The sequence below is a fragment of the Lipotes vexillifer genome, unplaced genomic scaffold, assembly GCF_000442215.2.
Source record: "Lipotes vexillifer unplaced genomic scaffold, Lipotes_vexillifer_v1.1 scaffold2116, whole genome shotgun sequence".
Classification (NCBI taxonomy): domain Eukaryota; kingdom Metazoa; phylum Chordata; class Mammalia; order Artiodactyla; family Lipotidae; genus Lipotes; species Lipotes vexillifer.
In genome coordinates this window covers 1,045,331-1,057,435 of record NW_006791713.1, presented here as the reverse complement: position 1 = coordinate 1,057,435, position 12,105 = coordinate 1,045,331, and the positions used below count along the sequence as shown (strand labels likewise).

Sequence of the window (12,105 nt, the reverse complement as noted above, 5' to 3'; positions counted from 1 at the left end):
CTCTTTCCTTCACCAGTTTATTAATTTACTTTGCCACGTCTTTTTGCCATAGCAGAAACTCTGAGCATTAATGTTTGGTTCAGTAAGGGGGCAGTAATGAATGGGTGGATGGATGGGGGTGAGAGGAGGATGGGGCAGGGTGGCCCTGGCTGGATGCTGCTGCTTGAGCAGTGTTCACCTTCGGTTATTCTTTCTTTTCATGTTTTCAAGGGCATGGAGTATGTAATAAATGGTGTACAAGATGTAGTGCTAACAACAGCTGCTCTTGAGCCAAACTTAATAGTGGCTCTTGGCAAATCCCTCAGTATCTGAGTCTTAGGCAGAAGGTGATCCCCAGAACTGGACTACATGATTTCTAAAGTACTTCGGAAATCTGAAATTTTATCATTTAGTCCCTAGAAAATTTTTTAGTTTTGTTATTGTGTTTGGTGCTGTCTCAAGAGCATTTAAACCAGTCATTCTTTGAGACTGTTGTCAGCACCCAGTGATGAGTTTTAGTGACTGTTACCGTCTTTAAATCATAGCAGGAACGATGTTGAAGGCCCTGAAAAAAACAAACAAAGTTAAATCATTTACCTACTTAGTGTTATAATCCTTAGCGATACATTTCCTATAGGCCACAGACATCCAGTTTAACTAATTCACTGCTGCATTTAGACATAGCTCCACAAAATTCAATACCATTAACTACGCTAAAATTACTCAGTGAAAGAATAAAAGTATAAGTATCACTAAGACAAGATGGCGGTCTGCTGTTGCTAACAGAACTGGAGAAATGGGAAGAGCAAAGCTGCTGCCCTTTCCTGGTCGGCTGGGTATTTGAGAAGCAGCTCTGGCTCTTGTGGATTTGGGGCCACAGAAGAAATAACTAAATAATTACTAACCGTGCTCTGTTCAAGGGAACCAATGCAGTCTCTGTTCAAGGGAACCAATGCAGTCTCACACTGGGCTGCATACCGTGTGATGACCCCCAGTGGAATACTTTACCCAGAGTACGTCTGTCACTATTAAGCTGTGGTAGGAATGTGATCGAGTCTGTACTCAACAAAGAATATTTCTTTTTTTTTTTAAGAATATTTCTTTTTGAGTGAAAATGATATGATTGTCATAGTTCTTATCTTTTTGTAGCTTATCCATGTTGTGTCTTCCATTGTTTTCTTCCCATTTCTCTAGTTCTTTTAGCAACAGCAGACTGCCATCTTGTCTTAGTGATACTTATACTTTTATTCTTTCACTGAGTAATTTTAGGGTAGTTAATGGTATTGAATTTTGTGGAGCTATGTCTAAATATAGCAGTGAATTAGTTAAACTGGGTGTCTGTGGCCTATAGGAAATGTATCACTAGGGATTATAACATTAAGTAGGTAAATGATTTAACTTTGTTTCTGTAAAAGTGGCTTGTGTATTTCTTAAACTTGTTCTTGAGGTGGATGTCATATACTTAACAAGGTTCCCATTGTGCATGTAGAACAAAGTGCATCAATTCTGCAGCAAGACTTGTTCAGATGACTATAAGAAGCTGCACTGCATAGTTACATATTGCGAATACTGTCAAGAGGAGAAGACTCTGCACGAAACAGTGAATTTCTCTGGAGTTAAGAGACCTTTCTGTAGTGAAGGCAAGTGCATGTACAGTGTTGTTCATAACTTTCATTAATATTTAATGTTAACTTTTTGCCAAAATATTTTCAAAATATGTAACTACATATGTTCAGAGTAGTGGTGCAATTTTAGTATAGCTGAAAAAAAATTGGGTTAGCTTTTCTACTGTTATTTTATATATATTTATAGACCTCTGGGCCTCAGGGTGTTTTATCTAAGAATTTGGTAACATGTTTTTCCATTACAAGGACGTTTTGAGAATAAACTAAAAGTATTATCATACCACGTTATTTCTAAACAGACAGATTGTGATCTGAAAGTTGATTTTCCAAGTGGATTAGAATTATTTTCCATTGGCTTCATTCCCTGCCTGTTTACTGCCTAGTCTACAAAGGTATTCAGTATACCAGAAGGAACATCACACGAGGCATTACTACAGGCAGAAAAGACTTTTAGGTTTTCAATTTGGGATGCCAGGGAGACACTGGCTTTTGTAATAGTACATTCAGGAATTCTCTTTCCTCTCATTTATACTTTTTGCTGCTCTGGTGCCAGGCGGCAGATTAGAAAAATGAAGTTTGTTTCTCATTCTGATTCCCCAGAGATAGGAGCCAGGATTGTAGCTAAGGGTTTTGGGCTTTTTCTGTTTTTACTTTTCCCCAAATGTCCTATTCTGCTCTGTGGCTCTCACTGTCTGTTCTTTCTTTGGCCCCAGGCACTGGACTCCCAGCTTTCCTACCTGCTGTTCTTATCAATTATTTTCCAGGTTTTTTTTTCCCCCTTCTTCCTGGGTCCACTTTTTCTATCGATTTCTACCGCTAGTAAGAGGCAAGAAAAAGGTTGGAAAATCCTAAAAGCAGTAGGGAATGGCAGCAATATCAAAAGATTATTAGTCCATTCAACAAGTGCCTCCGTTTATACATTAAGCATTTCACACTTGAGGTCATGTCTGCAAGAGGGTACTGCTGTATTACAGCAGGCATTCCTATTCATGTAGGCTCAGTCCCCCAGATGAAAAGTAACCATGTTTACTGTTAAGATTGCAGCTATAATGAAAAGTGATGTAATGTTTCATTAAAGAGATTGATTCTGAATTTAATTTAACTCTTTTACCTGAATTTTTGTGCAGTGACAGTGTCAGTGATTCACAAATCAGAGTGCATTAGTGTTGAGGGCTAGCATACATATCAAGGATCTTGCATCATTTGGATTATATGGATTTTACTAAAATGAAAGACAAGTTGCAACAAAAAGATAATTGACATTAAAGAACATAATTTTCAATTGGAAGGACTTTCTGGGCAATAAAAGGTTAAAAAGGACGTCTATTTTTTTCCTGTTTAATAATATATTTTGTGCTTTCTCTAACTGCACCTAGTTCTCTGCTGGAACCTGTCAGAAATAACAAAACATGTATTACCTGGTACTACCATCAAAACCTAGTTAGAAAGATAAAGCTAATAAAGGTAAAATATTAACATGTTTTAAGATATAGTTCAAAGTAACAGAAAAGAAGCCATAAGGACAGTTCATAAGTAATTGCCAAGTAAATTACATAGGAAACAGTTGCAGTCCCTATTAAAGGATGGGTAGTATTTTGGTAGATACAAAAGTGGAAGCAACACCAGAGTGGAAGGTCATTCTTAAGTGCACAGCATGAGTAGACATATGAAGATTATTTAATCCTTATAGAGATGTCATAGGGAATAAAGAAGATTTAAATGTAAGGACCGTTAAAATAATGCATTTATATAGTTGGTAAAGGAAGTGTTTTGATTAAAGAATAGAATAACAACATGCTGTTTTTGGACAAGTCATTAAACCAGTTTTACTTCCCTGAAGGTCCTTTAGGGTGACAGGGAGGGGTAAGGCTTAGAGAATTGAGCTAAAATGCCTGCTTAGCTGAATGTATCTTTAAGTTTGCTCATTGCCTCTCAACAGTCTGCACTTTTCATTTCTCTAAAATGCCCATTTGTGGTGTGTTTGTGACACTTAAGCAGGATTATATTGGATTATATTTACACAGAGCAGGTACAACAGTTCTGAAGTGTTACTAGATTTGAAAGTCTTAGAACATGAATTATTTGAACCCACACCATATCTAATGTAATATTCCATGTTCTGTTTCAGTTTCCACAGGCTGGTGTTGATCACAGTAGATTTCACAGTTTTGATCAGGAGAGAAAGAGGACTGTATATGTGAATTTATAAACACTTTCTAAAGCCAGTGCTCTGTTTGACCTGTAAACTCTTTCTTACCTCAAAAATGAGTTTTTGTTTTAATAATGAAACCTTATATTTCTCAGGCTGCAAACTGTTGTACAAACAGGATTTTGCAAGGCGTTTAGGATTGAGGTGTGTGACTTGCAACTACTGCTCTCAGCTGTGTAAGAAGGGTGCGACGAAGGAGCTGGACGGCGTGGTGAGGGACTTCTGCAGCGAGGACTGCTGCCGGCGGTTCCAGGACTGGTACTACAAGGCAAGTACCGCCGGCCCCGTGAGCCCCCAAACTGGGATGTATCTGTACTTTCAGCAGTGTAGTTTAACAAAATGGATTATTTATCTAAAATTTATCTCGCTAAATAGAAATGTTTTTGATGAGTACTTTATCAATTATGAACATTGGCAGGTAATTGTTTTAGATAATTAAGATGTGTTTTTGTTTATTTTTTTCCCCTAAGTCCACAGTTTATAACAGGGTTCAATCTGTTTTTTCTTTTATACATTTATTATTTATTTATTTATCTATTTGGCTGCGTTGGGTCATTGTTGCTGCGCGCGAGCTTTCTCTATTTGCAGTGAGTGGGGGCTACTCTTCGTCACGGTGCACAGGCTTCTCATTGCGGTGGCTTCCCTTGTTGCGGAGCACGGGCTCTAGGCGTGCGGGCTTCAGTAGTTGTGGCATGTGGGCTCAGTAGCTGTGGTGCACGGGCTTAGTTGCTCCGTGGCATGTGGGATCTTCCCGGACCAGGGCTCAAACCCATGTCCCCTGCATTGGCAGGCAGATTCCCAACTACTGCGCCACCAGGGAAGTCCCCAAACATCTTTTTAAATAAAGAGAGGAACAAGATACTTTCCAAGTTGTTATAGGCTAAGATTTTGCTGCACTTTTAAAGTTACTTCACTATTTTACTGTTATTTCTGACTACTTTAAGCCCTTGAATTAAGGTTCACATTTTAGAAACACAGCACAAATACTGACACACTGGAGGCTGCGTCCCTTTCCGTCTGAGGCAGCACCTTGTTACAGACAGATGAGAAGTCACTCAGGAAATGTTACTTTGATGGCTCTAAGCGCTCAGTTTCAGTTTAGCACACAAATATACTTTTTTCTCCACTGTTGAGGAGGTTTTATTTTTAAAAACTGGTTTTGGATACAGGTATTTAGTGGACACGTATGTGGAAACTCCACTTTGTTCTTACTCTCTGTCACGCTTTTCACCATTTGCTTTGCTGTTTGAAACAGAGGTTGTTACCGTGTGATATTGAGGAACCCCTGTCATTAGTTTATCATACAGATTTCTGTCCAGTCGTTTAATTGTGAACTCAGAACTTCAATTCTTTCAAATAGTCTTTCTTGGAGGATATTGGTTTTTGTTCACAGCACATGGGCTGTATTTCTCAGTTTGGCTTCTTTCTTTGATTCTTCCTGTTCTCTTTTATATTACTTATAATTAAAAGAGAGAACTCTTTTTTCTTTTTTGGGAAGCAAAGAAGTGTTCTTTGGCAAAAGACCAAATTATTCTAATGTTGCCATTTGTTCCAGTTTCCTATTTAAAGGATAATTGTAGCTAATGTTTTTATAAGTTCAATGATGAAATTTCAATGAGGCAGTGCCTTTCAGAAAGTTAGTTAAATAACTAGTGACAATTATCTGTTTATGTTTAATGTCAGTATTCTATACATTAAACATTTTTATTATTCCTTGTCTTACTTTAAACCCCACAAATCTTTGTATAATATATACAGTAGCATTATTACAAACTGTACTAATCTGAGGAGTAAAGACACATGATAGGAATTTGTAAAGCAAGTAACAGTGATGATTTTTAATGTAATCAGTAGGATTACAACCTTCAAAATGAGGAAACAGTTGCCCCTCCTAATTAATTGGGCCCTGTGTGGAGGCAGCCAGTGCTGAGTCACAGAATCCCTGTGTTCTGTGCTTTCTGCTCGAGCAGCATCTTTTCTGACATTTCTCATGAGTCCCCTTATCCACTGCTACCATTACATGGTCATCTTGAAAATGTGTTAAATTGAGTCCCAACCAAATTATGATTTTTTTCCTGACCTTCTTTCCCCTTCCACTTTTTAAATTTAAGAACTCAGAATTTTATGGGACTCCCCTGGTGGCGAAGTGGTTGGGGGTCTGCCTGACAATGCAGGGGACACCGGTTCGAGCTCTGGTCCGGGAGGATCCCACATGCTGCAGAGCAACTAAGCTGTGTGCCTGGAGCCCGTGCTCCACAGGAGAGGCCACTGCAGTGAGAGGCCCACGCACCACAACGAGGAGTGGCCCCTGCTCTCTGCAACTAGAGAAAGCCCGCGCCCAGCAACTAAGACCCAATGCAGCCATAAATAAATAAATAAATAAATAAAATTTATTAAAAAAAAAAAAAAAAAGAACTCAGAATTTTAGATTTTAGTTCATTAGAAAATGTGACCCATAATCTATAAAAAGTGAATCATCAAGGAATGTTTACAGCGAGAACAGCCAGCCCAGCTGATGCCGCCACAGAGGAGCACACGCCGTATTTACCTAGAGTCTCAAGAGCTTTACATTTTTGTTTGTTTAAATTTAAGTATTTGATATTATATTTTTTAAATTAAAAATATAATATTTGCACCTATGTTTGTTTAACTTGACAAGACATTTTGAATAATCTGTGTTTTCAGGCCTGTAAAATGGTTTGCTTTTGGATTTAAAATAGAGGTTAATTAAATACTGTCTCTTCAAAATTAGAATACAAAAGCCATTGAAATCATGCAACCAAAAAACGCTGAGAATAAAATTAATGTTTTTTTCTTCTCCCAGATAACTCTTTCGAAGGAAGTAGGTTTTACTTTTCCTCAAAGTTAATGTTTCCAGGCATAATGTGAAACCAGGTGGGAGGATAGTTCTTTTCATTTCTATAAGTTTAAATTTTTTGGAGAAAAAGGATTTAGTATTGTAATAGAATAAAAGCTAGGTGTTTGACATACAGTGAAGATAATTCAGAAGTCCCACTGTTTCCCAAGAATACTTTGATAGTACTTCTTAATAGAACTAATAAGCTTTTCTTAAACTTTCTTCAAATCACAGTTTTTTAATACAGGCTTTTTTTAAAAAAATTATTTTTGGCTGCGTTGGGTCTTCATTGCTGCGCACAGGCTTTCTTTAGGTGCGGCAAGCAGGGGCTACTCTTCGTTGCAGTGCGTGCGGGCTTCTCATTGCAGTGGCTTCTCTTGTTGCGGAGCATGGACTCTAGGCGCGCAGGCTTCAGTAGTTGTAGCACATGGGCTCAGTAGTTGTGGCTCACGGGCTCTAGAGCGCAGGCTCAGCAGTTGGGGTGCACAGGCTTAGCTGCTCCGTGGCATGTGGGATCTTCCCGGACCAGGGCTTGAACCCATGTCCCCTGCATTGGCAGGCAGACTCTTAACCACTGCACCACCGGGGAAGTCTTAAATAGGCTTCGATTTGCCTTAAAAACCAGTAGTGAAAGGTGACAGTGTTAAATTCTTCAGTGCAAATGCCCCAACAGTCGAACAGCATGACTTTGGGCTGTAATCAAATTAATACTTACATTTTAATAAGCCTTATTGATAAAAGGATACCTGAATGGAAAATATTTTGGGGCTTCTATGTTTTTCTTTTTTGTCTATAAACTGCCAGAAATATTGATTTTAGAAAATCATTCATTGTTTTTGACCTTAAGTTTCTAAAGGAAATACCTAATATTCTCGCTTTAAATGTACCTTTGGGTAACTGAAGAATTCTTATCACTTGAATGCTTTGCATAGTATCCAGTGCCCAATCTTTTATTACTGCATTCTTTTTTTAAATAAATGACTATAAAATCCCCTGTTTCATTTTGTTCATGGTTCCCCCTTGCAAAATTAGGTCTGATTGGGGAAGTGGGCAACAAGAGGGTGGAAGGTTACAAGGATGTGTATACATCAACCCAGACTGTCCAAGACAGGTAAGGGGCTGTGTCAGTGTAGGTCCAATGACCTTTCCTCAGTTACTGCAGAGGAGGCTCCTGGATTAGCTGAGCGGTTGGATTAAGGTTTTTCAATTGAGTTTCGTTAGTACCTGCCTATTATTTAGATTGTTTGAATCAGTAACTTTTTCTTTTTCCTCCTCAGAATAATACACAACCCTTGATTTTTCACAGTGACAGGAAAACCACGAAGTGTTTGTTAAACCAGAAACATGTGTTCTTAACGCTGTAGGAATGTTAAGCTTTCCTAAGAGTCCCGTCTCCTGAGTAGGAGGTAGTGGTGTTGGTGTCGGTGACAAATGATGGGCATTAATGAGATTTTCCATTTAGCGTGGTTCCAGACACTTTACCAGGAGTTTGTATGAGTGGCTGCAAAAGGAGAAAACAAGCCAAAGAACAAGAGGTTCACAACCTCTAAAATTTTGATTATGGTATTAAGCTTGAATTAGTATTGAGCTCTATTATTATCCTTTTTCCTGAAAAAAATACATACATATTTTGTTGCCATTTGCAAATTAGCACTAATCTTGCTCCTTTTTTTTTTTTTTTAATTGAAATCATCTAAATTTGTTTTGAACTTCCTGGAAGAAAGGAGCTTAAAGTGTTGTTAGGACAGAATTCCAAATGTCTGTAATTATAAAATAATGAAGCGATTTTATTGTTCAGATTCTTTGGGTGGAATGTGCTTGGTTGTAGGCTCTAGGCCTATTAAATTATTGTGTAAGTGGAAATATTACCATATACAAAGAGTCAGCACAGTACTTTTTATACAAATACAAATTGTATACAAATTGATTTGGGTTTTAGATGTTACACTGAGAACCTTCTTGCAGCATTTTACATGTTAGGATTTTTATTTCTAGTTATTCATATTAACTCATTTGTTTTTCCACTGTCTTTGTAACTTGGTGCACTAAATAAAGCCTTGGTTTTGACTTGGACTGTCTGCTTTGAATCCTACCTCTGCACTTTGGCATTTGGCCCTAAGAAGTCACTTAACTGTATTGGGACTTTAGTTTCCCTGCCCTGTTGTGAGGCTTGTGGAATGGAGAGGGCAGCCTGGCCTTTGTTTTCAGGTTCTCATCTTCCCTTTTGCTGTGTTCTTGACTGTTCAGACTCAGTTCTTCCCGTGGTGCTTTGGCTTTTGTTTGAGTATAAAGTATAAAAAGGAAAAAATCCCGGAAACCTGGAGCACTTCAATGATTATTTTAAAGAACAGTGTTTGCTGGTGAGAGTTTTATATAGGGACTTCTTTTTATTGTTGAGTAAACTAGGACCTGGTTGATAGTGAGTGCTAATGTTATTGAGATTACCATGTTATATTACCAGCAGTATAACATTTACGCTCACAAGTTTTTGAGCAAGAGATGCGATATTGGCACCACTTAATAGTCATAATTTATACTGCAAATCTTCTTCATTGGTTTAACATTTATTCGGCAGGAGAAATCCCTGACCTGGAGAAATACAGAGCCTGTGTTCCAGCCCTGGGTGGGTATGTCTGTTACATAAGACCTGTTTACCCACACAGCCCTGTGTTCATGTGCCAGCCAGGAATTTGTTGTAGTGTTGATTCATGGGACTCCTGTGGAGACATAAAGTGAGTGGTTTCGGGCTTCCCTGGTGGCGCAGTGGTGGAGAGTCCGCCTGCCGATGCAGGGGACACGGGTTTGTGCCCCGGTCCAGGAAGATCCCACATGCCGCGGAGCGATGCCGCGGAGTGAGCCATGGCCGCTGAGCCTGCGCGTCCGGAGCCTGTGCTCCGCAATGGGAGAGGCCACAGCAGTGAGGGGCCCGCGTAGCGCAAAAAGAATAATAATAATAAAAAATAATAAAGCAAGTGGTTTCCAGACCCGCAGTATAAAAGTCTAGGTGATTAGAGCAGTGAGGGAAAGCTACAGCTGTAACTATTACCAGCTATCAAGTACTTAATTTTTACTGCTTTGTCAAAACTTCTAAGTTGGTGGCTAAACTAAAGGGCAATTTAAAAAATTGCAGTAATTTATTTCTACTGTAAGTAGATTAAAAACTTAATTATGAAAGGTACTATATTTGAAATTGATTGTTATACCTTTTGGCCTACTCATTGATCAAGATGTTAAGAATTAGTGAAAATGGGCAAAATCTAGGTAAAATGGAATCTCTCAAAAATCTGTCCCTAGATTAATTGATTCACCATCATAAAGTATAACTTTTTATGTATGAATTTTAGTTGGTTTTATTTTGCATATTAAGTTGTAGACTAGTTAGGGCTGATTGTTTTCCTACATGTAGTTCACATTTGTGATCTTAAAATAGAATTGTTTTTTAATTAATTAAATACCGAGTGTTCTAAGACATGAACTTGAAGTTCTTGTTATTAAAACAGTATTGGGGCTTCCCTGGTGGCGCGGTGGTTAAGAATCTGCCTGCCGGGCTTCCCTGGTGGCGCAGTGGTTGAGAGTCTGCCTGCCGATGCAGGGGACACGGGTTCGTGCCCCGGTCCGCGAAGATCCCACATGCCACGGAGCGGCTGGGCCCGTGAGCCATGGCCGCTGAGCCTGCGCATCCGGAGCCCGTGCTCCGCAACGGGAGAGGCCACAACAGTGAGAGGCCTGCGTACCGAAAAAAAAAAAAAGAATCTGCCTGCCAAGGCGCAGGGGACACGGGTTCGAGCCCTGGTCCAGGAAGATCCCACATGCTGCGGAGCAACTAAGCCCATGTGTCGCAACTGCTAGAGCCTGCGCTCTAGAGCCTGTGAGCCACAGCTGCTGAAGCCCACGCACCTAGAGCCCGTGCTCCGCAACAAGAGAAGCCACCACAACTAGCGAAAGTCCCTGTGCAACAAAGACCCAGTGCAACGAAAAATAAATTTGAAAAAAAACAGTATTAAAGCCCTTCAAATTTATTATATTAAACTATTGAAACAAAACATTTCAAATTAACATCCATGATTTTCTCAGCATAAGAGCTGGTTTCAAAATTATTCTGGTCTGTACAGTTGTATAAATGGGTCCATTATGAGCTCAGTTGAACCTGGGAAATCTGTTCATTAATCAGATTTTGCCCATTTTCAGTGTAGTATGATTGTGGGAGACTTCGACCAGTATATCATTATGACTCTCAAAATTATTTTGTAATATTAAAATGCATTGTACCGGGACTTCCCTGGTGGCCCAGTGGTTAAGACTTTGCCTTCCAATCCAGGGGATGCGGGTTCGATCCCTGGTTAGGGTGCTGAGATCCCACATACCTTGGGCCAAAAAACCAAAACATAAAACAGAAGCAGTATTGTAACAAATTCAATAAATACTTTAAAAATTGTCCATATCAAAAAAAAAATCTTAAAAAAACATCAACCAATTTGGTCTACTACCACTGTTCAGTTTTTGGGGTTATAGCCTATCTTTGTAATGCTGGTCTTTGACTTCTGGTAAGTATAGAAAGGGATTTTGACAATTAGGTAAATTGCTACTTTTTAAACTTTTGTGGATTTTCCTGTATGTTTATGATACAATTTTATTTTTTCTTTATCTGACATGGTTTTATCACATTTGACAACAGTCATTGAAATGTCTAGAAATCTTGTAAAATACATGTCTGACTTTTTAAACCTTGTTGTGGGAGATGTCTGACACCTTCCTTTTGTCGTCAAGGCTGCAAGGTGTGACTGCTGTAAATCTCAAGGCACCCTGAGGGAGAGGGTGCAGTGGCGAGGGGAGATGAAGCATTTCTGCGACCAGCACTGCTTGTTGCGTTTCTACTGTCAGCAGAACGAGCCCAACATGACAACCCAGAAAGGACCTGAAAACTTACATTATGGTATGTGATCGTTTAGGTTAGTAACTTGAAAAACCTGTAAAGCAGTTTTTAGTTTCAGAGATTTGGATTCAAGGTAATGATAATAAGCAGTTGATTTCAGAGATAGTTTAATAGCAACTTCCATAGTTTCCCTGGGTAGCAGTGCCTTCAGTGATGTTTCTGTAGATGTACTGCTTTTTGTTTTATTCTCTTAAAAATTTAACGCTAGTTGAAAAAAAGAGAGTCTGCTTGGGGGTAGAGAGAAGCTAAACAGAATTATAACAAAAATTGTAAAAAAGTTGATCTGCCTATCATGTGTCACTTGCAATTTTAAGTGAAAACTATTTTTAGTAAATTGTATGTGCTGGGGGTAGGTGGAGACACAAAGAAAACTCTTTAGACTTAATTAATAATTGAGTTAAATCTGAGAACATAGTACTGCTCGCAAAGCATGTATACTTTCTGAGGGGACAAAATGGGGAAAGAGGTAATTCCACCACTTATCCCTGTATTACAGCTCCCC

At 39.0% G+C, this 12,105-nt stretch overlaps 1 protein-coding gene across 1 annotated transcript in view; it reads left to right on the top strand.

Moving 5' to 3' along the window:
- The window catches only part of ZMYM2 (zinc finger MYM-type containing 2), an 88,812-nt gene that overhangs the window by 55,822 nt on the left and 20,885 nt on the right, over positions 1-12,105 (top strand). Inside the window, exons 11-13 of the mRNA XM_007464514.1 lie at positions 1,469-1,619; positions 3,909-4,081; positions 11,438-11,603. Of these exons, the coding sequence (XP_007464576.1) occupies positions 1,469-1,619; positions 3,909-4,081; positions 11,438-11,603 (490 nt within the window). The remainder of the gene's footprint in view (positions 1-1,468; positions 1,620-3,908; positions 4,082-11,437; positions 11,604-12,105) is intronic.